The sequence below is a fragment of the Myripristis murdjan genome, chromosome 14 (assembly GCF_902150065.1).
Source record: "Myripristis murdjan chromosome 14, fMyrMur1.1, whole genome shotgun sequence".
NCBI classification, from domain to species: domain Eukaryota; kingdom Metazoa; phylum Chordata; class Actinopteri; order Holocentriformes; family Holocentridae; genus Myripristis; species Myripristis murdjan.
The window spans coordinates 21,730,575-21,757,548 of NC_043993.1; the positions used below are offsets into that span (position 1 = coordinate 21,730,575).

The 26,974-nt window shown below is 40.6% G+C and overlaps 1 protein-coding gene across 3 annotated transcripts in view; it reads right to left on the reverse strand.

Annotated features, from left to right (window-relative positions):
- mink1 (misshapen-like kinase 1) overlaps nucleotides 1-26,974 on the reverse strand; it is a 45,402-nt gene that overhangs the window by 7,524 nt on the left and 10,904 nt on the right. The window contains exons 3-22 of one of the 3 annotated variants that reach the window (XM_030069145.1): nucleotides 26,385-26,567; nucleotides 26,181-26,291; nucleotides 26,007-26,097; nucleotides 25,739-25,869; nucleotides 25,563-25,617; nucleotides 21,398-21,476; nucleotides 19,143-19,318; nucleotides 18,910-18,979; nucleotides 18,579-18,789; nucleotides 13,143-13,250; nucleotides 12,551-12,637; nucleotides 9,979-10,155; nucleotides 9,706-9,876; nucleotides 9,108-9,374; nucleotides 5,344-5,423; nucleotides 5,102-5,205; nucleotides 4,917-5,008; nucleotides 3,945-3,968; nucleotides 3,137-3,288; nucleotides 2,847-2,964 (exon numbers count right to left, since the gene is read on the reverse strand). In XM_030069145.1, coding sequence (XP_029925005.1) covers nucleotides 2,847-2,964; nucleotides 3,137-3,288; nucleotides 3,945-3,968; nucleotides 4,917-5,008; nucleotides 5,102-5,205; nucleotides 5,344-5,423; nucleotides 9,108-9,374; nucleotides 9,706-9,876; nucleotides 9,979-10,155; nucleotides 12,551-12,637; nucleotides 13,143-13,250; nucleotides 18,579-18,789; nucleotides 18,910-18,979; nucleotides 19,143-19,318; nucleotides 21,398-21,476; nucleotides 25,563-25,617; nucleotides 25,739-25,869; nucleotides 26,007-26,097; nucleotides 26,181-26,291; nucleotides 26,385-26,567 — 2,487 coding nt within the window. The remainder of the gene's footprint in view (nucleotides 1-2,846; nucleotides 2,965-3,136; nucleotides 3,289-3,944; nucleotides 3,969-4,916; nucleotides 5,009-5,101; nucleotides 5,206-5,343; nucleotides 5,424-9,107; nucleotides 9,375-9,705; nucleotides 9,877-9,978; nucleotides 10,156-12,550; nucleotides 12,638-13,142; nucleotides 13,251-18,578; nucleotides 18,790-18,909; nucleotides 18,980-19,142; nucleotides 19,319-21,397; nucleotides 21,477-25,562; nucleotides 25,618-25,738; nucleotides 25,870-26,006; nucleotides 26,098-26,180; nucleotides 26,292-26,384; nucleotides 26,568-26,974) is intronic. The other 2 variants (XM_030069147.1, XM_030069146.1) reach the window with 2 other exon arrangements.

Sequence of the window (26,974 nt, forward strand, 5' to 3'; positions counted from 1 at the left end):
CAGGAAAGAGAGAAACACACAGACACAACTACATTACAAACCCGTACATACAGAGTTTGATCTATTCTTCTCCATGGCAACAATGACCACCTGGAATCAGTCGATCAGAGTAGGCCGCAAGAGGGCCAGCCACTTCTCCGATGTAACTGGTTGTCAAGTTTTAAAATCTCCAGGTCACTTTATTTTTGTCTCATCCAACTACCTATGACCAATGAAGACATCAGCAGTTTGGATGGCTGGCAGACAGTTTGGAGTCAATTAGTCAAGAGATATGCCAGTTCCACATGATTTTAATTAAAATAAATAATTTGTTTCTCACCCCATTATCAACTTACTTAACATAAGGTGAAACACACATTTTCATGACTGTCCTGAAATGGGACATGATAAACCAGTTCAAATTCTCCTGTGCCCCTTTTGTTTGACTTGGCTAAAAAAAAAAGGCTTGATCTCTTATGTGTGAGGCGAGGCTTGTTATTTTTGTAACACAAGTCTGTTCGGATGCTGTACTTGTATTTTTGAGAGAACCAATACAACCCTTTCCTTATATGACACTGAAAATCTAGCAAATGTGCTAAATAGGAAAAGCCAAAAGAGGAAACTTGGAAACTGCACAGCTTGTTAAAGTCAAGATACTATAATTCAGTTATGAGCAGACAAGCTAAACACCTCCTCTCTATGTGAAGGTGTGCTAACCAGTGAAATTATCTGGTATAGTCTTTGGTTGGAGTAAAACCCTGCAGCCTCTCAGCATGACTGCCCATCCCCGACCTGCACCTTCTATTTCACTGCAGTAAAACTGTATCTACACCACTCAGTAGCAAATAAAAGTGTGCAAATGAGTCTCATTTGTGCAGTGTGATAAAATGTGATCCAACATTAAATTTAATTGCTCAGTGCAGTGGGCTACATAATCATGGGATTTACATGGTTGCCATGTGATGCAAGTGAATTTCTGTGCTGTGAGTTGAAGCCATGCAGTGGGTGGCACTGGTTCAGAACAGAAGACTGCTTTGTGTTTGCTATAGGAGACAGGGAGCCTAATTACGCATACAATCTATCAAAATGTCTGGCCTGTGAATATAGTGATTTTTTTTTTCAAGCAAGATAAATTTGTAATTCCATATCTTTACCTGATACACAGTGTAGGTCCATGTTTCCATTCTGACTGTAACTGTTGCTCAGCACAAGTGCTTAATACCAAGTTAAACATTCAAATGCAGACAAAAAACATTGCACACTGGTGAGCGGTGACTCACTTTGCACATTCAACTCATCAAGAACCACTTGCAGCACGTATGCCGTCTGTCACTGAATCATACTGCTGTCTCTCGAAATGTCGTAAAGCTATGTGCCAACTTGACACAGGTAGGAGGCAAGCTAAATAAAATCCAAAAATAATTTCATAGAAAGATCACAGTTTAAACATTACTGACAGGTGAAATTACAGTGGATCAGTGATTTGGTACAATAGGTTCTATTGTCATTTTGGCTGTGACACATCCTTCCTTCATATGTATGCGGCAAATGACATCATATAACATATTATTTGAAAATAACCCTATTAACTATCTTGTAACTATCTTTTGCCACATTGCTCCCATTCTCTTCTATCCAAGCCCAGCACCATTTATTCTTAACGCCCTTATCGACATCTTTGCTGTCTTCCCCGGGCTTCATGAACCTGTGGTCCATCCTGTGGGTTGCAGTGTGTCACTGAAGGCTAACGAGACTCACTTTCGACGGCACATGGAGCGCCTGACTGTCAACACCCAAGTCCCGCCCCGCCCTACTTCTGATTGGCCAGTAGGTCTATTGTTAGTGTGGTTGAGAACAAAAGCTGTGCTTCTATTGGATCCAGAGAAATGTCTGTTAGATAAATCTGGGTGAAGCCCCATTTTTTTTTCTCGCAGTCACGCCGGTACGCCAGAGATCCAGCACGGCGCCAGAATGCTATCAGCCCTGCTTTAAGTCATATTGAGAAAGAAAAAATCCAGCCTCTTACACTGTATGTCAGTTTGTAATGTTCAATGTAGTACTTTCTGATAAAGTGTTGATTTTGTAACATTGTGTGACAACTTCACATAAGTCATTTGCTGGAATTTCAGCACAGTAATTTTCTGATGTATCCACTTTCCCCTCAACCTGCCTCATCTTCACCTAGTTCAGTTAGTGATTTCCTGCATTTCACAGAATGACTCGACAGCCAGAGAAAGGGCTAGTTTTTGAGAGACAGAGAAGGGGCTTCTCTGTGTTGTATATGTGTGGGTGGAGAGCTTTAGCAATGGCGATAGCATAGTGATGTTTTCTGCTGGAGAAAACGTGTTGAGAGAGAACAAAGCCTGCACTGCCCTACCTTTGCATTCAAATTTCAAAAAACAGTCATCTGGAGAGTTATATTTCATATGCTACCAACAATAGAAATACAAAGATGCAAACTGTGGCTGTACTGCATTATAGTCCATTTAGCCCATTGGACAAAGTGGTATCTCTGCACTTCAATGGATTTCTCCTTGTGTGACTGGTGAATGTGTATGCAAAATGGTTGAGTCTAGCAAAAAAGATCTCTTTCGTTGTGAGGGACTGACAATGAAACCTGACATTTACTGTTCATACTTTTGATTACTGAAAAAGTTTCTCTTAATAAACTCTACTTTGCTGCCCTATGTGCCAGCCGGCGTAGTGGGGATAAGTAAGTAACTAAACTCTACTGTAGCTGCACTGGCAACATCTCAGTGTTAACTCATGTCGTCTTCATTTTGCCAACTGCTTGGTAACGCTCTTCAGTGTTTTGGGAAAATCTATCCGTGAAGTCTGTGTGTTTTTAAACTCGTGACATGACTTACCCTCTGCACCAGCATGGTCTGATCCCCATAGCCTCCCGCTTGCTCCCCTTCTCCTCCTTCACCCTCTTCCTCATGAACCACCATAGTGTTGACCGAGTCACTGTCTGCATCCCTGTGACTACAACAAGAGGAGAGCAAAGTCACGGAGGAGATAGGCCCAAAACTAGATCAGACTTAAAAGAGAGCAGTGGAACCTATGTAGTATTTCATTGCTTTTCACAAGCAAAGCTCACAAATACACAAAACAAGTCTCCCACTCCTGAATGAGAGTCTTTGTCGATGTTACTGACCGATCTGTGGGGCTCTCTTCCTCCTCTGCTCCCTCGCCGCTCTCGCTCTCCTCACTACTCTCACTGCTGTCTGAAGAGGAGGAATAATCATTGGCTTTGACTGGGGGCCTTGGCTGCTCCTCAGCTCGCTCCTTGGCATAGAGGCCATGGTCCTGTACACATAGTACACACATTTATTTTAGCATGCATCTAACAATTTTTCTTCAATATACTTTGCAGTATTAAAATGCTACACAAGTAACAAATTAAACAAGCAAGAGCATGTATTTATAATGAAGACCATCCAAACACAATGAAGATGAAGGGTTATGGGTAAGATGGAACATAAGAGTTTTGAATCTGGGCTTAAGGGACCATCTCTAAACTTCTGAGATAATCATCAAGATTGCCTTTAAAGCCCCAGGATTTTAGGACTGAGTCTGCCATCTGACCCATCTGATGATTTTTTTTCTTTTTTTTGGGAGGGTAAAACCTGGTTAGACAGTCTGATGTTGGGAGTGTACAGGGCATGCTGATATATACTGTTCCATTAGATCATTCATTAAGCTCATGTGGAACATCCCAAGCGATACAAATAAATAAGTAAATAAAGATAATGAAAAAAAGAGGACTTCATTCAAAATGTAATTTCCTTTTTCAATAATTCATACACACAAAAGACGTGGAAGACATAGAGCATGCATACCTTCCATTACACACATGATCTACAATAATGGCAGGCTTCTACAACCTCATGACACCCATGCATTGACACAGAGCATTGCACAGCACCAAAACACAATGTGGTACCAAGCACAGTGATACTAACCTCTCCTATAGCTCTCTTGTAACTCTGTACATTCACAGTAGAGTGAGTTTTTGAGAGAGAAGAGACATGGAGGGAAATGGCAATGATGAGGAGGAAAAAAGTGCACAGAAAAGGTTATGCAAAAGCATCAAGTAAAAACAGAGAAAAGCTTAAGATAACCTTTGTGTGTTAATGTGCCCATTTGGATCTCCTGTATCCCTGCTTTGAAAATGTCAAAATTGAGTTGTTGTTTTTTTTTTTTTTTTTTTTCAAATGTATATAGTAGATCTGAGCTATATTAACTGACTCACAGCCACAGGTGCATATTTGTGTCCATTTTACCAGTGTTCTAGACTGCCAGGGAGCTTTCATGCACCCAGAATCCATCAAGGATAAATCTTCATTTTTTTTTTTGCCTATCAATTAACTTTTACTAGGTAAATTTATCTTAGTTCAGGGGTCAACTGTAATGTGACTGGTTGTAAGACATGCCTCAATATGATGACTATTTGAGAAAAAGATAGGTACAGTAGATCATTAGCACACCATTCATTTGCATAGCATCTGGAGCACAGATAAACACAGAGGTAGAGAGCACTTTTTTTTTTTTTCATTTTAATTGGGATAGTGACAGTGATGAGTTTTTGGGGTTCTGTGATGATGAGTCAGAGAACTTTGATCACCATGTCACCATTCAAGTGAGGAGAAGAGGGGGGGTTAGACAAGGAGGAGGTACCACGGGAGTAGCAAGATGTGATGGCAGAACAATAGTTGCAGAAGAAGGTAAAGATCATCACTAAAACTCATTATGACAAGAAACCACCTCGAAAGCTAAAAATGACTGCATAATTAAAGGTTTAAACACCGACAATTTAATTTTTAGCATTTACAATATTCTGTGGCCATATTGGCTTGGCACTCATATGGACATCTCAAAACTAGCTTAAAAAGTCAGAGATCCAGGGATAATGCCTGGTTAAACACTTGACTTACAGCAGGGCGACCTGGGCGGGAAGAGGTGCGAGACTCGCCAGGCTTGTGACGCCCATCATGGGACAGAATGGGTGAATCCATTTTAGAGGAACCTAGAAATAACACAGTGTATTTACGATTTTGGAGCCAGATTTACTGCAAAAGACAGTCTGCAGAAGAACAGCATCAGGGAGGTAAGGACTCACTAAGGATGCGGTGCCTCTCTAAAGAGCCAGTCTGAGGCAGGTTGGATACAATGCTCATACTGTCTCCTCTCTCCCAGCGGTCATTGCGGCTGAGATCTGGATTACTGCCATGGTTGAGGACACAAATCAGTTATCGCAACTCATCAAATATACCACAGTTTAAAGAGTATGAACTAAAGGACATATTTGATTGCACTCTGGCGGAGTATTAATTGAAGAATACATGCGGCTGTCTTCAGTACCTGGCTCTCACTGGATGCCTAATGCCAGAAGTAAGGTTGGTGTTGAGGGCTGTGGCGATGGATGCTGTCCTCTGGGGGATCTGAGAATAACAACATCATGAACACTCACTTCTCACACTTTTTTTTCAAACATCTTAAAGCATGACCAAAGATATGTGTTCAAACAGCATTCATGTATTCTAGGTGCCTGGATTGTATTCTGACAGAGCAAACATGCTAAAATTTAGGGCTGTACCCAACTCAGTCTGCCTTTCAAAGAATGCAATGAATCAACTATTAGATAATGAATAATACTCAAGTCACTCAGCAAAACCTACAGGTCAGTAACAGTTACCATCTTAGGCTTCAAGCAATATGGAAGTTTAATGTTCCTGAGCTCAATGTAAGTCCATTTCATAATAAAACTATTAGAATGAGACAGAAGCTATGGTGAACACCCGGAAAGTAGATTCTGGAAGACCCGGAAAGTAGATTCAGTGAACCTGGTCTAATTTCTCATCCAAACAGTTATAGCATGAAAATTCAGCAATCAGTGTTAAAAACCTATTAGACCACAGCTTCCTTATTTGACCTTCTTGAGTTATGTTAGTAACTTATATAACTTATGTTATGTCTTATCTAACTTATGTGAATATTTTTTCAGTGTTTTGTGAACACATTAATATATGAATGAAGAGGGGAAAAATTGAGGACGTGCAGCGTGGCTCCAGGTGAACCTGAGTGGCAGCATTTAGACTTATGGAAATCTAGTAAAACGTTTTCCTATAAATGTTCCACAACACTTTAAGCACATGAAAACCAGGCAGGAAAATAACTGCCATCTGCCAAATGAATCTTCCAGAATTCTGAAGTGGGAAAAAAAAAAATCACAAGAAAAAAAGAAACAAAGAAAGGCAGAAACAGCAGTCAGCAGACCTTTTAAGAATCATATCTAAAATGTATTCACATGTCCAATATGTCTTTTTCTTCTCATGTTCACTCCCGAGAGTTGTAGTTAGGATTGTTTCAGAACAACAACAACTTTTGATATCAAATACTTTTACCAAGGAAAACATTAAATGGGCTCCCCATTACCACCCCTGGGCACCGTACATAGTTCTATAATAAATTTCTTCTGATATGTAATCTCATTATAAATTAACACATTAAATGGTGAGGCTTCACAGCCCACTATGTCAGTTTATCTTGTCTACCCTGAGGCTGGATAAGACAGTCAAACTGGAAGCACAATGTGGTGACACCTTGTCCCAGTAAAGATTTTTTTTTTACATACTCCAGTGGATGGGTGGAGGTTCTGTATTACTGCAGTGAGTGCACCTATGCTGACTACAACACTTGTTAACAAAACAGTGCTGTGATAGCAGCATTTTTTGTAACTAAGACAATCGCCAAGCAAAATATCTAATTCATGCACTGACTTAGCCACTGCAGTTAAAAAACTCAGTTACTCATTGGTCTGTGGATGTACAGCACACCCGCTTCAAGCTGGTTGACACTTGTCCTACTTCTACCACACTGCCTGGTGTGGGAGTATACACAGTATTTCCTTTATGCAGGACTCCTGGGGCTTTATGCAGCCTTGACAAGGCATACCATAATTTTCCTCAACAGCACACACAGGGTCCAAAATTAACTTTGTGGCTCATCTGCCAATGGCATTTAAACTAGATAAAAACATTTCTTTGCAGCCATAAAACTGCATCATGCATTATTTACATGCTGCACTTTTAAGCTTCATATTTTAGCCAGGATATGATGCATGGCCCCTGTGTCATGTCTTAACACCAGGAATGTGTTGCAACATTTCTTAACACATAATGCAAATGTTTCTTAAAGCAAACACAGACAGAGATGGCATAGTAAGCAGCTTTGATTTGACTGGCTGTCCTATGTAGGTACGATAGGTACGGTGGAAAATGAGGGTCATATTCGTCTCAGCCAGTACACATAAAAAACAGTGATGTATACCTGGTTTAAACTGATGTAAACCTATGCTGTAATTCTAAATTATTCAATATCAACCTTGCTGGTGACCCCAATTTATATACCTTCTGTATTTGGCAGGTAAATGGTGTTAATTTTGGACCCTGAGCACACATTTAATAAACAAACAAACCAACAACACAGAGATTTTTCTCTATATTAGGCAAAAACAAGTTGCTTGAAGTCATGCAGCTACAACAGAGCAAGACAAAGGAGCTGGAGAACCTCTGGTGAACAGTTACTGGTGGCGCATGCTGTTTTTGGTAGCAACTAGGCTTGGCTACACCTGACAATGTGATGTGACTGGATTACACCTCTGACATAAACTGGCCAACAGACTGCCTGAACAAAATACACTGATAACTGCCCATCCTTCATCAACACTTTAGTTTTAGGACTACATATGATATCTTGTTTAACTTACACCTAATGCAGTAGGAAAACATACTACACATTATTAAACTGGCATTCAACTCAAATAAAGCATGTAAAAGTCCAATAATTTGAAAAGTAGCAAGCATGAGGACATGTAAATGATCAGAAGGTGAGATGTCTTTCTCAGATGTACACAGGATAGGACCTCAAGCTAAGCTGGTAGATGAGCCCAGACAATGTTGACACTGGATACTGCACAGTGCTGCCCACAGAGATGAAAGTAGATAATGCAATGACTAGGGACCATGCTCAGTTTTGCTTGAATTCATAGTCAACCGTAAAAATCATAGCTGTGTGTTATTCAATATCAAATTTACATAAACAGTTTTAGGAATTTTGCTATGCACAACCAACAGGATGAAATGGCAAAAGAAGGAAGTTAAAAGGGCAAATGATTAACCAATGAAGTCCCTTTATAGTCAGCTATTGGCGACTCTTTTCAGGGTTCTGCTTAGATGAAAAAAAATGAGTATGAAATGAAAGCTGAGTATCTACTTAGCAAGCTGTCTTTGTTTCTCTTCATGCCATTTCTAACTAAACTGGTGCATAGCCCAGGCGGTTACAGAATATACAGGCAAGATTAAGCATACTGTATGTTCAGTAACACTTCTGGTATCACTTTCATGACAGGGACATCAGCTGGCCCCTAAAACTTATCAGCACAGACTGTAAGATAACAAAAGGCAAAATTGCACCTTTTTGACAGAGACTGTACCATTTTCACCAATAGGTTGCCCCAGTGATTGCTGCCAAGCATAAACATTGATCTTCATGATACACACGGACACAAGTAAGACAAGGGGCCAACTGCCAGCTGGAAAAAGAGCTGTTGTCAGTTTTGTTGCAGCACATGAGGAAGAACAACCAGTCAGAAGCCTGCCTAAACCAGCAGCTGGAGAGAGTGTTTTTTGATTTTATTAATCCCATTTCTTTATATTTATATCATGTCAATGAAAGAAGTTTAGCAGTGCCATTTTGTAACTTTGAGTGATTTAATGTTTGGATCAAGCTGTCAAATTAATATTTCAAAACAATTTTTAAGTGACTTTTACATGGTTTTAGTGATAAGTAAAGATCTATGCTAAATGTCAACTTAAATGCTTATGATATGACAGTATATCACAATGTGTGAATATCATGCAACCTTAATGCACAACATCTGGGAAAAGAAGATGCAAACATAAAATGAGGGCACATACTCATGTCAGGTGTGAATGTAATCCTTCTTAATTAGTTGGAAAAAAAGATCTAGGTATGGGGAATGCCCATACTAGGTGTAAAGGGGGCAATGTTTTTAAATTCCCTCCCTTCAGTCATAATCTATTATTATGCTAAGTGGATCTTACCTTGGGTGGCAACTCCACATCTGGCAGGCGGATCCAGGGACCGCGGTCATCTCTAATTGGGTGTCCCTGTGGTGCAGGGTTCTCAGAGGTGGGGTCAGAGTTTTGACGCACCAACTCTCTGGAGTGGATGGGGCGGGGTGAGGGGGTAAGGGAGGGATCCTGGGTAGGGAAGGCGGACATGGTCTTAGTGGGCTGGTCACAGAGGGACTGGGAACGTGGGACAGGGGCAGCATAAGGCTTCAAGGGAACCAAGTGAGCCATCTGGAACTGCAGAGGGCAGCAGCAGCAAACCAGGAAAGGCGGAGGCCGAAGTGGAAGGAAGAACGTGCAAGCCAGTCAGAGAAGCAGGCCCAAGTGGAGAGGAATGCAAGATTGTGTTTGTATTTAAGAGGAAAAAAATTTTAAGCAGGGGGAAGGAAGTAATTAGAGAGAGATTGTGAGGGGGGAAGGAAGAAAAAGAAGATAAAGGTGGTGTAAATAAAGGTAGCACCAACAGATCAGCTCAAGAATATAGATGAGAATGTCATGAAACAGTGTTATTTTTCACTACTCCACATGCTTCAAGGCTGTGATCAATTAAACACCTGACAACACGCACCTTGCCCTGCCCCCCTTGGGGTTCAACGGGCCGCTGCATTGGCGGGGTCTGAGCAGACTGAACAGCTCCTGATTGGCTAATAGAGTCAGAGCGTGACTGGATGGCAGTGTCAGAGACAGTGGTGCAGATTTTGGGTGAGCCCTGTCTATTGAGCTTGCTGCGCTCCTCCACCTAAAAAGAGGAGGACAGGAGCAGTGAGGACATCTCTGCAAGGTGATGTACAGTAGTTTGGCTGTGATGTGTTAATGTTTCAGACGTAGGAATGTCTGCTACCTCACGGGCCCAGGCAGGCTTGTTGTTTGGCTCCAGGTTTTTGTTATAGTGGTAGAGCTGGGGCTTCTTGTCTTGCTGCTGTTGTTGCAGAGACACCAGGTAGGCATGCTCCTGCTGCAGCTGCCTCTGCAGCCGCTCTGACTGACGCTGCTCCTCCAACTGCTTACGCTTATACTCCTGAGCAAACAAACACACAGTGCAGTCAAGGGCCTGCTTACCTCACACTGGGCACAACAGAGCTCAAACATTTCTACCAGGTCATAACCAAACACATCTGCATACAGGTGCACGTTCACTCAAACCACAGACAGGTTTTATTATTAGCAGACCAACCTTGATTTCATCAACTGAGGTAATAACTGCCTGAGATATATTTTATCATCTATAGCTGCGGTCATATTTTTAGCACAATAGTCAGTTATGACCCACATTAAAAGAATATTGATCTATGTCTGTATCTCCACACTTCCCTGCTGTGTATTAACTAGACAGTCTAAAAGTCAATTGACTCATTGTTTTTGTCATTGTGACTGTCGCCAAGGTAGATGCCCCAACCTTTTGATGGTCATTGGAGATTTTAGCTGTGAGTCACACAAATTTAGACTCATACTTCTCTGCTCGATGCAATAAAAGACAAATCACATATTCTAAAGTATAACACACAATCTTGTGATTGCATAAATGTCTCATTCAAAGTAACAACTGGTGATCAGAAAAATAAACAATGTTTAGCTCACACAATCAAAATCAATTTTCCCATTAGGTTTGGTAAGTATGGTATTTGTTACTCAAAAGTGAGGGTAAGGAGGATTGTGAGAGTGATTGCTGGTAGAGGTGCACTGGTTGCAGTGATATCAGATAGCAGTGTTGAGGAAAGAGCAGCTAAGCCACAAAGCAAGGCTCTCAATATTCTGGCTTATCATTGTTTCATCCTAACTTATGAGCTTTTGACAGTGTTGTGAGCTCTTGGCAGTCGCTAAAAGAATGAGAAGATACAAGCAGCCAAAATGAGGCTACATTCGGCAACTTTCTTTAGAGATGTGCCAAGGACAACAGTCTAGGTATAGTCCCCACTGGTGGGGCAATATCCCAAAGGAGGAGCCACAGGATGCTGAAGGGGAAAAGGCCTGCTACACTTGCCCTGTTGCCACCATGACCTTGACCTGCTAAGCAGCTAAAAATGGATGGATTCACACATAACAGGTATTCAACTTCAAGGGAAAAAAATTTCATTCTGTGAACATTGTATTTTTGATAGCCTTGATCCCCAAAGGAAAAATTCTCTTTTCGCTTGCCCACTCCTCCACAGGAGGGCTGGGCAGCGACAGAACAGCAGCCTGGGGCCAATAGGGATTCAGTCTCTTATTCATAGATACTTCAGTAGGCTGGTGGTAGTGGATGCTTACAGTCATTTGATATTGGCCTTCTAGTTGAAGGACCCCCTCCCTGGTAAAAGTATGCATTTAATTTGTCCTTATTTTGAATATTTCAGTTTTTGTTCCCTGTCTGTTGTAGTTAAATCTTTTGCACCATGTATTTAATTTACATCAAGGAGGTGTGCACTGACAGACTGTATCTGATGATTTAGTTAATAATTCAATTAAAACTATTAAAATCTGACAGTGGCAGTTATGTCAGCTGGCCGCGTGCAAAAAAGTAAAACCTTTGGACTGCCTAAAATCAACTACCCAAAACACCAGCGGACATGTACGGTGCACTTAAGGTTTCATATCCATGTTAATGTAGTTGTGCGGCAGTGTATATGTCACTGCTGTGACACAGAAATCTCCTTCTAGGGAGTACTTTTCTCTCTATCACACTCTCCAAACTGTGGCAACCAACTACAGTTTTAACCTCTATGATCAGTTTCACATGGCTGAGAAAAAAAGTTTGTCATTTTGTTATTATTAGTGGTGATTTTGTTACCGTGTTTCTAATACACAGACTCATCTGTGGCGCACTAACACAATGTTAGCACAGCTGCCACAGAATAAAAAGTTGGTCGATCTCTACAACAAAGGGTGTGGCATCACATTATGATCACATTATGATCTCAGTCACAGAGACTAATGCGTCCTCAGTTATGAAAACAAACTAACTTACTATTTTACATTTTGCTCCAAACTTGTATGTCACAGTAATGGTGTTTGTAAACAGTAATTTATACTTGATAAGTTATTGGAGATGTGTAAAACTGTCCTGCACTCAGACAGTAAACAGGAATGCAGTGCAAAGACTGGGATATTGTTTGTTCAACATTAGATTACACTGGACCCACTGATGTCACCGCAGGTAAGGACATTTATTAATTCATAGCCAACAGACCATGATATAGTGAAAATACATGCCCATCCCTCGACCCCCAACTAAACTAACTGTCAGCCTGAGGGAAACACTGGAAACTACAGAGTGTTTTTCTAAAAATGGATATTGTAAAAAAATCAGTATTGTTCTAAGGTCACATGCCAATCAATCATCAGCCTTTACGGGTGAAAGGTATGGCAAAGAAAATGTGGATACGGTAACCACTGCAGTAAGGAGCAAGAAGTCATAAGGGGTAGTGAGGAATTACCATGAGCAGTGCCTGCTCCTGAAGAAGCTGCTGCTGGAGGATTTCTAACTGCCGCTGCTCTTCTTCTAACTTATGTCTGATAAACTCCTGAAAGGGTAAGGAGGCAAGAATGATAGGGAGAGATGTGGAAAAGGCAGATGAAAACATAAGGGGGAGGGAGGGGGAAGAAGAAAGTGGAAAAACAGTTATGTAATGTCATTCTAGCATCAAACTATTTAAATTGTGTGTCTTACTGATGAAACTGTACAGTGGTGCCATTAAATCTGGATGTCTGTTGATAAAAGCTGTACTATTGCTGCAGGCAGAAAAAGTTACCATATAAACATGAAATCAATATTTAGCAGTACATGGTGACTGTGATGTGATGCCAGACTGTTACCAGGGGTAGACTGGAAACAGAGCATAAGAGACGCAGAGAGCTCACCCACAGAAAACTCATCTCTGAATAAATACACTAATTTAGATCCTTGCTGCTATAGCAACCTACTCATGGAATTTCACCAGAGAGCGACTTGCACAGGGTTGCTGACAGACACACCCACACCTCTCACCATTGGCTGATTGCAGCCCTACATGTCCTGTGGTTGGTTACCTGTTCCCTCTCAGCCAACCTTCTATCCTCCTCTCTTCTCATATCATCGAGTCTCCGATGGGGACCTTTTTCTTGCTGCCTCACCATCTCTCGCTCTTTTCTCTGTTGCTGGGAGAAAAGGGTGACAGGAAAAAGAGAAATGAGCACAGAGGCTATGTTTGCACATGGGAATTTATAATGGATAGCTTGCTTTTGAACAAACCCTCCCTTGTTTTGTGCAGAGATGGAAAGAAAGCTGAATTAAAGAGAGAAGGCGGACAGGGCAGAGAATGGAGGTTGTTAGTCTCTCTCTCACACACACATACACCTACAGCAGCCTAATCATCTTCTGAGACAGTGGATTCAAACTCTTGGCATGTCATTCATTTCTGACAGTGATATGGAGCAGTTTTATTGTGTGTTTTAAAAGGACATTAAAACAACTCTTAGCTGCAGAGGCTCTGTGGTGCAGTGAGAACCTCCTCCTTGGTAATAACACTATCCTCACATCCACTCGTCTGTTGTTGACAGCTCATCATTAATAATTGTTGAACAGAGGGAGCAGGTAAGATTCATAAGGAGGCAGAATAGAGATGTACAAGCCTCATTTAAGTGGAATATCTTGCCGTGGCAGTGATACTACTTGTACATGGACAATTAAAAATAACTTAATTTCAAAATTATTAAAACTCCTGGTAAATACTGTAAGTCTGCGAAAAATATAAGAATTCAGCAAAATATAAGATTACTGACAAACTGTCAGTAATCTTTGTCTCAAAGATCTAACGAGGGAGGTCCTGCTAAATGCAATTCACCTGAGTTTGTGTTTCATCTATAAATAAGCATGGTGACAATATTTATTGGGTATTTCAGCTACAATATTTATACTAAGCTTTAGTGTCAAGACGGCTGCCTTATTAAAATCACACACAAACATTTTCACATCTACTGACACTTTGTCAGCCCACAAATGAGCTGATAGACAGCGCTGTATATGTCTGCACTAAGGTGACATAATAACCCTCTCCTAATATAAATGCAAGCAAAAAAAGAAAAAAAAAACTGAAATGTGTTCAAACCCTCACCCTAAACATTAGGCTAGATCACAGCATAGGTTCAAAAACTTCTTTCACCACTCTTTTCCTTTACTTGTCCATCGATATTAGTCTGCAGCTAACAGCTACACACTCCATGTGCTTTGCAAGCTTATGTATCCCTCTGTCAGAGCTGTTATTTCAGTGAGGGTTCACGTCAGGTATGGCAGTGTGGAAAACTTGCCAAGCAGCAGTACTAATCTGATCACCCAGTCTAAAAGACGCAAAGGTTTCACTGTGGGATAGAGTCCCTGCTTCCCTTCTTCAGCTGTAGCTGTTAATAGCATCAGCAACAAAGAGATATCAAAATGCTCTTCCACTGTCAACTCGCCAACAGCTCTACATGAACCAAATTGATCTGTGAAGCCACTGCATGTAAAAACACTGCAGAAAGACATTGTTTGTTGAAAAAATAGTTCAAGTTGACTGAGGTCCACTTTACTATCACTAATCTTGCTTCATGAGACTGACTAGGACTAGACTAGGAACCCGCTGTAATACATGTTAATGAATACATGACAAAGTGCTTTTTCACTTTTGTGGCTGTGGCTGTTTCTGTTTCATTCTTATCTGATACACAGACACTCTTTTGGAAGATTTTATGGCCAGTATGTTTTGATATGTTACCATTAATGTATCTCATTTTTTGATGAAGTAATTAAGCATTCTTGCATGATTATATCAGACAGATATTAATCACCTGCACCCAAAAAGTTGGAATACGGTTATGTTTTCCCTTATCTGTCTTGTTAGAAGGACATCATAAAATGTTATGAGATTTGAATGAAATTTGGTAGATATATAGTCCTTACTCGAAGGACCAGCTGATCAGATTCTGGAGGTGATCCAGATGAAGCATTTTTACCAGTAGATGATCTTCATTACATAGCCTTAACTATTATGATCTATTCATGTGCTAGTGGGAATGTGTTACATTAGAGACTTCCAAATCGGCTGCTAAACAGCACTGCATTCATGAGGTAATTTGTTGGAAAATCAAACCTGAAGACAAACAAACAAAGAAACAGTTATAAAGGTTGCAAGCTTTGCAACTGTTGGTTGGTTGGTCATTGTAGTTAATGTGCTATACCAATAATATTTTTAGGTTAAAGTCCAAAAAAGATAGGATATTTCTTTACAGAATACATGCAAATTCAGGTACAGGCAAATAAGGTTGTGTGGACTGGCTAAAGAAAATAAAGACCTGTCTCTGATAATAGCCTGTCTGTAAAAAAGGTTGTATTTATTACAGAGGATAATAATAAAGCCTCTCTTTTACTGAGGTCTCCACATATCCTACTGTGCTGAATTATGCACTTTACATGGTTGTCACTTAAAACTTCAATTCTAATTAAGAATGTTATGCTAATTAAGAGTGGAAATTTAAGAAGGCTTTTATAATCCAAGTGCTTAGCTGTAAATACATGAGAAATGCAAAGCGGTTTCTAAATTTAGTTACCTTGATCATAAATAGTTAATACATTTTTGACTTTGGTGTGCTGAGCCAATTCAGACTATATTCCATCAAAATGAATCTTGAGTAGACATATTTTTCAATCAACCAATCAATCAATCAGTGAAGAAAACTGTTATTTTGCACACAAAGATGCACTGAAGTGGAGTAATGTGATAAAGCATTTAACGGTCTAGAAAAGTCAATCAGGTCTGTGCCATTTAGGTTACACCCATCCAAGCTTAAGAGTCCATTTGGGATTCTTTCATTTGAAATAAAAGTAAATTGATTGTAACAGATTATGAGCTGTGTGCTAAGTCTTTTTTGCCAAACAAACTCTGATTCAGAAAGCTAACCTTAACTACAGCCACAGCAAAGGTAATTCTGCCTGTACGTTCAAGCATATTTGTGATCGTTCTAATAGTTATGACTCATATTTCGGTTGGGTTTCTTTGATGCTCAGCAGCAGAAACTCTTGCTGGATAGCATATTATTATTAAATTCATCCAAGTTACACAACAATAGACAAAGATTATAAAGAGAGGGTGCATAATAGTTTCCGTGCATTGTATTTGTCAAATTATGGCATGGAATATCCACATCTGGATCCCAATGTATTCATGTTTGCCACACAGGCAGATTAGTGGCCTCAAGTGCCTTCAAGGCTGGTTGATTGGTTGAAGTGTTGATCCGATTCACTACCCGCTTAAGGGTTAAAATAGCTCATTCACACTTTACATTTCACAAATTTCATGTTGATAACATCTCACTCTAGACTAGCTATGCTATTGTTGTCAGAATCTATCATTATACCAATGTAACAACGGCATGGGCTTTCTTGCAGTTCAAGAAATTTCACTCGGTTCCCAATTGTTTTCCTATGTGGTGATGAATGTTACTGAATGAAATGTTGGACAGGGACTGTTGCCAGTAAAGCTGATCTCAGCTTTGATTCAGTAACTGCAATTAGTCATTTAGGCACAGAGGCTTTTTCCCCAGTTAACATGAGCAGATGAGAACAAAAAAAGATGGACAGATGAAGATGTGTGTAAGTCTCCTTCTACATGCCTTAAAACATCTTCAAACACTGCTGCTAACAATTACATATTTCATTAAAATTGTTTTAGCATACACATATAAATGTATTAGACAGCAAATTATGTTCAGCAGGACTACTGCAGAAGGCAAATCATAAATAGAGTGCACTTATCATCAAAGAAAGCAATGACAAGCCAAATGCTGATGTGTAAATTTGATAATGGGCAAGGATACAAGGTAACAGTGGGGAGTTAAGTGACAAAGAATAAGAACAACAGCAGACATATTGGCTTAGTGAGGAACCTGATATTTTCTCAGCTTTGTCCAGTTTTCCTTTAAAGCAAAAAACCTAAAAGTTTAATTATTACGGGCAGGTGGTAAGACATGCAGGGCTAAATTACCTTCATAACTGCAAGGCTGCCTGTAATGACAAGCTGCAGGTAGCACGGCAAAATTCTGAGTGCAAATATAATGAACGAATTTATCATAAATGCGACATGTATTTGTTTTTTGGTTTGGACTGAGGTAAAACGTTTGAGCTGGGTTTCCAGTTTAATAACAGGGTCTAGATGATCTGTGACACCTCTGCAGAAACAGTGAAGCAACAAATAAACACAAATAGACATCAGACCCTATGTTGATCTTTTTGTCACATTTATTAGTTGATAATAAACACTGGACTATCTTAAACAAGTGTTACCCAGGCAAGATAAAGAGAGCAATGGTCCCTAACATTGTGGTCAGTGGCATTTGAATCCCAATCACCAGAGTCAAATATAGTTGTGAGTAACATATCAAACTTGTGCCACTATCTTCTTGTGTGTGAAGTGCACTGACTGGTTTAACTTGGTTTTACATGAGAGAGCAGACCAGATTTGTTTTACTTTACCTGACTGGCACTATTTGTTTATAAGCACCTGACTGGACTTGCCTCTGCGTATCTGTCAGATTTGTTACACCCCTGTGTCCCATAGTGTTTGCTTAGGTCATTGGACCAACAGTTGTTATCAGCTCCCAGAGCTAGACTGGCACTTAGGGCAGACCAAGCCTTCTCAGCGGCAGCTCCTAAACTCTCTAACAGCCTCCCATGTGATGTCAGGTTGGCAAATTCACTTCCCGTTTCCCGTTTGAAGTCTCCATAAAATGACCTCACATGACCTCCACTTCCTGTAAAACAGAGCATCTTAAACAGTGACATCATCCTGCACTAGTAAGTGTTAATAAAAATTTCAACCAATAAAAAAATTCACAAATCTTCTCTCGTCCACCTATCCCTTCAAAAGAAATTGTAGCATCCTATTGGTTTGCACTTGTGAATGATCCTATTTCAAGAGGAAATACATAAAATCAAGAAAGTAATAGTCCACTTCATGGGGTCTTTAAGTCCCAATTAAAAAAATGTACCTTTTCTTGCTGGCTTTTCTGGCTTTAAATCAATTTCTATTTTAGAATTGTATTCAGTATTAATGACTTTTAATAATTCTTTGTGAATCAAAACAAATTAAATTTTATCACTGATTTTGTTTTTAATGGTTAAATTTGCTTTTAACTTGTTTTAATTTGTTGCAATAACTTCATTCTTATTTGTTGCTGAGCATTCTGCTTTAATTTTAATGTACTAATTTGACTTAACTTGTCTCATGTTTTATCTGTCATTGTGGAGCACTTTGGTCAACACCTCGACTCATCATACAACAATTTTATCTACAATATGTTAATGCAATATTTTCTGCCATTGACTTCTGCGCAGTCAACAGCAGTATCAAGGACACAACAGTAGCCACAAGACAGAGGAAAGGCTATTAAAAGAAGGCAAGTAAGACATCTTCCAAAACCCTGTTAAAGATATTAATTAACCCAGTTGACCATTACCTCTTCAAGACGGCGTCGCTGTTCTTTCTGCTCTTCAATGCGTTTCTGTCTATCGTGCAACAGCTGCCTCTTGTGTTCTTCAGGGTCCCTGCGCTGAGCAGCCAGCTGGGCCTGCTGCCTCTTGTGAGCCTCCGAGCGCTCTTTATTCTCCTGCTGCAGACGCTTGAAGTCCCGCCTCAGGGTGGACTCACCAGGTACATTGAGGATTGAGCTACAGAGCAAAAGCAGCAGATAGAAAAAGAGAGAATTATGAGGACAATCATTAACACACAACACTAGCAAAGGACACAGACTGCAAACTACTTGGACAGGGACAGTGAATTGCCATTACCTTGACTCCCTCTCATCTCCACGATTTTCATCCTCCTCATCACTACCACTGTATTCATACTCGGTCTCTTCTACAGGAAATGAAAATAAAAAGAAAAGTCACAACCATGCATGAAAAAAATATTTTTACTGTTCCTCACGTTAAGTCTCCACATATACCAGACACTGTTGCCTGGTTCATGATTATTCAAAGCCACTCACTGAGGCCAGGCTCATTCCATCTCATTTGCTTACCTTTCTCTCCCCTTTTCTTGCGTGTGCGGTCAATGTGGTCTTTGAGCTGGATTCGGACCTGGCGCTCAGTGGGCTGGTCTCTGATGAAGGAGTGCTTGAGGAGCTGCTCTGTTGATGGCCGACTGGGATATGTCTTGACTAGACAGCCCTCTATAAAGTCAATGAATTTCTTGGACCTAGGAAGAGTGGGGGATAGTGGAAGATCAACTGGTGAGGCAGAGGGAGCAAGGGGAGGGTAGGTGTAGAACAGCTGGCAGGTGGGGTATTGTTGCCCAGAGCCTCGAACCACCACACTATCAAATATCTAAAAACAGACTGTAAGGTGACAGGGTCAGACTATAGCTTCTTTTGACACACACAACCTTGCTCTGAAACCTCAAAATTTTCTGTGTCAGGGTCTTGTGTGATAACGAAAAGGGGTCCATGTTCCACAAAAAAATGTTATTTGGTAATTTACTCCTGAAGACCTTATGAAATTTCTGAGAATCTCTCTTTGCTACAATAGTATGACCAAAAATTAATTAAATTAAATTAATATGAACAGCAGATCTGTTCCATACCCTGTGTCCCATATGTTTAACCACAACATCCCACCTTACATCTATCCAGGAACATTATATCATATCAGCTCTACATGGAAATTTTACATACTGTACCTAATATGAACACAACAATTTCAATGCAAAAACTAAAATAAAAAAATACTGCATACTGAAATTAAAAGGTGGATTAACAATTCTCTCTCTCACCAGCTCTTCCACTGAGCAAGCGAGAATGCATCTGTGTGTCTGCAGTCAGAGTGTGTGGGAGCGAGGCTACACACAGGCTGAGAGAGGAGAGGGAGGGAACGTTGCAAAAACAAACAGCTAAGCTAACAAAATGGCTACCACAGGGAATCAAGAAAGAGTGCTGAAGAATCCCCTTCCTCCCTTAAAATCAGCATTATGGCAGGGTTTTGCTTTCCATATAGAAAATAATGAGAATAATGTTTTCAGTTGACAAAAGAACATTTTGCCATCTGTGCTACAACTTATTGGGCAACAGGCAACACAAACACACAAGCACATATTAAAAAAAATTAGCTGATGTTTGTGAGAAAACATAATAGTTTTCTCTCTAGAAACAGTTTTCTCCTACAGTCAAATTTTGTTATTTGGGCGCAACCTTCCACCCATCAACAGACTATTCTTATGTTAATTTTTGTGTATAAGCTATGGAACTGAATTATTAATTAATTTGGGCTTCACTTTTGTCTACTATGTGTTCAGAAGCATTTAGCAACAATGAAGCACAGCTTATATTACAGTTTATTAGCTATTTTATATAGTTAATATGAACACAATATTGCCCAAAGGTTCTCATTATTGCTTCAAAATGCATACAAACTACACTTGGTGTTCAAAGTGAAACACTTTATAGGAGAGTGGACATTTCATCAGGCCTAGTAAATGTCTTCTATTTGACGTTATTTGCACATTATATAAGAACTGTGGTAGTCATCAGAAAACGAAATAGTCCAAATGCTATGGAATTACAATTAGCACTGCATAACACATGCAATGATCTTTTGCTCTTAAGGAAACTGCTCTGCATGATGTAATGTATACTTACAAACATGCATTTATAAATCTTAGTATAAATGGCAAAATTGGTTATTTAATTAGTATTATACATAGGCTTTATATGTCCACACACTGCACTGACTCTGTACTTATAAACCATTGGTTTTGTCTGAACACCGACCTCTGCTCTGCTGTGTGTGAATGGTTGCTTTACAGAGTGAACCAATAGGGACTACCTTAGGTTACTCATATGCCAAATCAGGGAGTTCATGTCGGTGCCCGAGTCCTGAGTGTCTGAAATTTACACTGTTGCTAGCATTTTGACCGATTTACCAAATATAAATTTATCTGTGAGCTAAGCTTTATAACTGACAATAGATGAGTAAAAAACACAAAAGGATTAGAACTTACAAACATCTACTATACAATGAAAATCATTTTTGGTCGTTTTGAAATTTTCTTACAAGACATTTTGAATGTCAGTGGCCAAACAACAAACACTACTTTAAATCTGTTTTTCATAAATTGCATCACTGCATGAAAGACACCAATTAAAAACAGACTGACTGTAAAGTGCATGTTAGAAATCCTGTCACAACAGGAAGAAAAAGGGTAAGAAGCCATCCAGAATATACAGCTGTGACCTAACAGACTTGTGTGCGAGATATAACTGCAGGAAGCTTACGTACTCACCATTTTTTTGATTTGAGTTTAGGAGGGGGATTCCTGGGAATGAGGAAAAGGGCTCTCATAGGATGCATGTCACACAGAGCTATAGAAAGAGAAGAGTGGGTGAGAGCTGTTAGGTATCATTATGCCATAGCTCCCAACATGGGTAGGAAGATTTAAAAGAAACAGTCTTATCTCAGTAATTTTAATGGAAAGAGAATATTCATGTACTGCATATAACAGTGTGTAAATAATACTATCCAGCATTACACATATTCTTGAATCTTCATACATGGTTAGAGCTCCTGTTATCCAATCTTTCCTGGTGCCTCAGGCTTACTGTTACATTGAGTGTAAGAGCAAGGACTGTGAGTCATTGTGTTCCCAGCGTAGGTAGGTAGCTAAACCTGTCTGGTTAGCTTTACAGTTTCCACAGTAAATAGACTTTTGTAAGGCAGTCTTTAGGACATAAGCAACGTGACTGAGGCAACCAAAGGCAAGAAATAAATTTCATTTAAGCACATTCATGGCCACAGTAAGTAGAGGTTCATAATAACACTGATATCACTTTACTGTTGTGTTTCATGTAACATATTGCAAGCTACTAAGTTACATATTACTGAATTCCAACCTGACTGAAACATGTGCAGCCCAGTGAAGTTCAATTTACATAATGGAAAAAAATTGAAACTAACAGTTAAAGAAACATTAGCTGATGTAAATTTTGTCGTCATTCACTCATGTCAGTGAAAACTCCAGCTAGGTTCACACAACCATCAAGCTTACAGATGAGCTAACACAATTCAATCTCAGCCTTGTCCCAAACACTTGGGGCTCTAGTTTCCCGGCGCAGCGCGGGGTGGCGCAGTGAGGCGAACCCCGCGCAGAGCTAGTTTCGACCGGCGAAGCGGGAGAGGCGGACAGTGTCCAAGTTTCGCAGGCGGAGGTTCGCCGAGATGGGAGTGGCGGCGCAGCGGGGGGAGGTGCCGACAGATTCGGCTTGGCGCAGTGACAGTTTCGTGCTAAAAGGCTTCGCCGAGGTGCGCCAAAAGCTCGCCTCCTGAAACCACGTCTACTTTCAGCGCAAGGCGGAGCGGAGCCGGCGCAGTGGAAGTTTGGCTGGCTGGCGCACATCACCAAAACCTCACGATCAGCACAAACGGTGCCAATCTCCTTTGATCTGACATCAGCTGTGACGGGACAGTTGATATGGAGATATATGTATGTGCTGATTGTGATCGTAGCATTGAATAGTGTTTTTTTCGGTATTTATTGCATCGTTCATGTGTCTAACATCCCGGAAGCCTGCCTGTGAGGTTTTGGTGACGTGTCCGCACTGCTCGCCGGTCTCCGCTCCGCGCCTGTCTCCTGAGCTCCGCTCCGCCCGCGGCAATAGACCTCCATGTCAGCTGTGTAAACTTTCATTACGCCTTCACGCAGCGCATTTTAAAGGCAAGGACAGGGGCTCATTTGATTGGTTAAATGTGAATCGGCTGTGTCAAACCCACTCCATGCCTTCTCTCCTCCCCTCCGCCGGTAGGAGGGATGGCGGAGTACTTGCGCCACCGAGAACGGCGTGCCAAACTTGGAAAATCCGCCTGGCCACACCCAGTTGGCGAAGCGCATCTGCGCTACGCCCCCGCCTCGCCTGGTCTGCGAAACTAGAGCCCTCGGTAGTGATCAGGGTCAATCTGTTCAGTGTTTGTGTATCACAACTGCACTGTGAGCTCAAACGCTCCATATTTACCATATTACTACCTTGTTTTTTTTTTTTTTTTAAGCGTCAACAGTCATGTGCCTTGTGCCTCCAATAGAGGAGGTTGGGGTGGTGTGTGCAGGCACAGAAAGTGAGCAGAAAGCTTTAGACTGCATGTGGAAACATGCACAACTGTTCACATTTTAAAAACAAGGACCCATCAGTAATGTAAATACAGTGGTAATGAGGTAAATATAGACCACCTGAGAAATCGTTTGGCTGCAAGGGATTATGATCCACAAATCGTTTAGCAAAATTTGATGTCATTTCATGCTCTTCTGGAGTGCCAGCCAAAGTACCACATTACACTTTAGTTAGTCGGGAGATAGCCGAGATGGGACTCCAGTCTCTTGTAGCTAGCTTGCTGTGTTCAGTGATTACACAAATGGTACTGGAGTTTTGACTGACACTGAGGTGAGTAGATCATAACAGAATTTTCATTTTGAGGTGAACCGTCACTTCAAGCTCTGATATCGCCCTCCCCTACAGTTTGTACCCACAGTCTGCATTCAGGCTTTCACGTCTTGACTCTGCTTATCAACAACTGCAATAAAATATATGAATGATATTCTCAAGTGCCAATATGTGTGACAAAGTTCTGTTTTCCCGGGCTAATCTAACTACACTAACTGTAACAAATATCAAGGCACACTAATTTCATTAGCAGGAAACGCACTTGTAATGAGACTGATCAAGTGTATGTACTGCATAATTTATCATGGCACATCAACAACAGCCTGCATGGTTTCTGTCATGCACAGTGTAAGGACAGGCTATAGGAGCTCTGCACTACACATCAGTGATCAGGATCAGTATGTATAAAGCTGATTAAAGTGAAAAATGTCTTTCAGTGATTCAAAATTCTGAAAGTAGTACAAAGTTAATGTTTCTGAAGGAGCAAGACTCTGACTTACGTATGCTTAAATATTTTGAAGTCTTGAGAGTTCTCCCAACTTCTAAATTATTCAACAGAGAGCAATTGGTCCCCTAACTCAGTTAGCTGCTACCAGCAGGTGGTTGTGCTTCTTAGGCAGAATGAAAAACCAATGTTTTTTTAAAAAACAACACAGAGATCTTAAATGATACCACTTTGATTGTGAAGGTTCTTAGTCACTGATCTAGTGACAGATGCAGTAATGTTAATCACAGTACAGAAAAAGGTGACCATGGCAAAAAGCAACAGTGTGCTAGACACATGAGAGTAGGTCTATTGTAATAGAAACAAAAAAAAAAATAGAACAGTGTCAGTGGTCAAACTATCATTGAACCAAATATGGTTTAATAATTTGACCATACATTTGGGGAAAAAAAAACACAAAATGTTGTTTTACAACTCACGATCAGCATAATCACCAAGTTATGCTCTCTACTGTTGCCAATATTACTATGCTGTACCCCATTTTGTGAAATAGCATAGTGTGTTTTTTTCTTAGTAGCTCCTCTTAAAGTCACCCTCCAATAAAAAATATGCTTCTTATATTTATTTTCCCTAAAATGTCTGACCCTCAATACACTGACTAGTATCTGTGCAAAGTTTGTGACCAGAGAAGCGTTTTCACAATGTCACAATCATCCACTGAAGGGAGAGGTGTCTGTGCACATGATTCACACATACCCAGTTTTTGTATGTCACAAATCTGACAGTCGATCCAGTCAACTGACAGGTTGGTGCTTTCCATATCATAAGCACCAGTCCTGCCAGTAGCTCCATTTTTTTTTTTTTTTTTTTTTTTTAAATAAATAAATAACAAGACCAACTTGAAGTGTCTGTTTCACATGAATAGTAAGTGTACCTTGAAGATTCATTGAGAATTTTTTTTAGATGGCTAGATTATCAAATAAAAATTAATAATCTATCCAAGATAAAAGTTACGAGCTAGTGTGCAAGCACGAGGAGGGGTAGGCTGAGACTATTTGCATATTTATAGATCTGTGCATACTAAATGAAGGCAAAGTGCATGGGTATATCCAAGCCATTTTAAGGCATAAGGAGAAGGGGATGTTTTTTTTTTTTTTCAAGGGAAAAACTTTTAAATATGTAATATTGATGAACAGAGATGAGTTTTTAGGGGTTTAATGAATGATTGGAGGAGGACTTTAAGTGAGATTTTCCTTGCTTACAAATCAGGTTTTCAAATTTATAAGTCTTTCCAGTAAGCCTTTTCTTGCAGCTGAGCAGCTCACTGGCCTCTGTGCAACAATGCCCTACAGACCCATTGCCTGTTAACAAATGGGCTACCTTGATTACAGTGAGTTAACTGCCATCTGATGACACAGTCCACAAGGTTTCATAAAAGTACAGCAGATTGAGTCATGATGTCTTATAGTATTACTGTGAGACAATGAGAAATAATTTGCTGTTGTTAAACAGAATTATATGATGTCACCTAAAAACAAGATAGAATGGGTTTGTGAGTGTGTGTCTGCACTTACGGGGGGCTCCCTCGGCCATCTCAATGGCTGTAATCCCCAAAGACCAGATATCACTCTGCAGAGATACACAGGAGACTAGATTAACCTCCCTATCTCCTTGATATTCTCTCACAGTGTAGCACTCACCTGCAAGCATGCACACACAAACACACACAAATACACAGTGCCGCTGTTACCCTGTAGTCGTAGGTGGAGTCCGGGTTCTCATCACAGGCTATGACCTCAGGCGCCATCCAGTAGGGCGTGCCAATAAAGGTATTCCTACGGCCCACAGTCCTGTCCAACTGAGCACTCACTCCAAAATCCACTGAGTGTGGACAAAGGATGGAGAGGAAGAGGCAGAGAGGTGACAGAGAGGTCTTTTTAGCAACTGTCAGTGAATTCTTCGACATTACAGCGATGCATTCAGTATTATTTTCACTAGAACAAATCTCATAAACAAACCCAGTTTGACTTCTGCATTCTCTGTTAGCAGCACATTCTGACCCTTGATGTCTCTGTGGATGACCTTATGGGTGTGGAGGTGGGAGAGGCCCTGGAAACAGATAAAGAAGTCAAAATGAGTCACTCACAAGAGACCACTGCTGCATGTTACTCTTGTCTGGAGTGATTTCTTACCCTCAGGATCTCTCTGCAGATGTAAGCGATCCAGTCCTCCTTCAAAGAGCTGCCCTTAGTGTTTTTCACCAGGTCGGTGACTGATCCAGCCCCGCAGAACTCCATCACAAGCTACACACGCACAAACAGACACTTGGTGAGCACAATCAATGAAGCGTACTGCTATAAAATCACTAGGCCAGGAATAAGGGCACTTAGACAGACCCAGAGTTGGTCATCGTGTCCTGGTGGACTCTTCTTGACAAAGGCACCGTAGTATGTGGCTATGTTGCGGTGGTGGCTGTATTTTTTCAGCATGTTGATCTCAGCTTTGATCTCCTCCTCTTCCTCCTCTGTGACGTCCATGACCTTGATGGCAGCCAGCTGGCCTGTCTTCACGTGACGGCCCTGATTAAAAGGAGGACAGGTTTGATCATCTTAACTGTGGTCAGTTTAAATCTAAAACTATCTTGGACCTCATCTTTTCAAAACCTCTGGAAAGTTCATCCATTAAGCATGGCAACTTGTTTCATCACAATCTTTTGCAGTTCCAATTTTAGAGCTTCCACTGGAGTCTCTTGTCTTGCAGTCTTAGCCCTTCTGAATGACCACAACATGGACAACACTGAGCTAAATTTGCCGTCATCTCAGGGGATTTAATGTACACAACAACTCATATGGGGTTAACACTCAGGTGGCCTCAATCTGCCAGCTCCTTCCTGACCCATGTTAGAGCAAATTCACCATCAGAAAATGTGACAAATCAGTCAATCTAGTCAGAGATGGTTATCATGGTATTTGCAGAGGCATTTCTC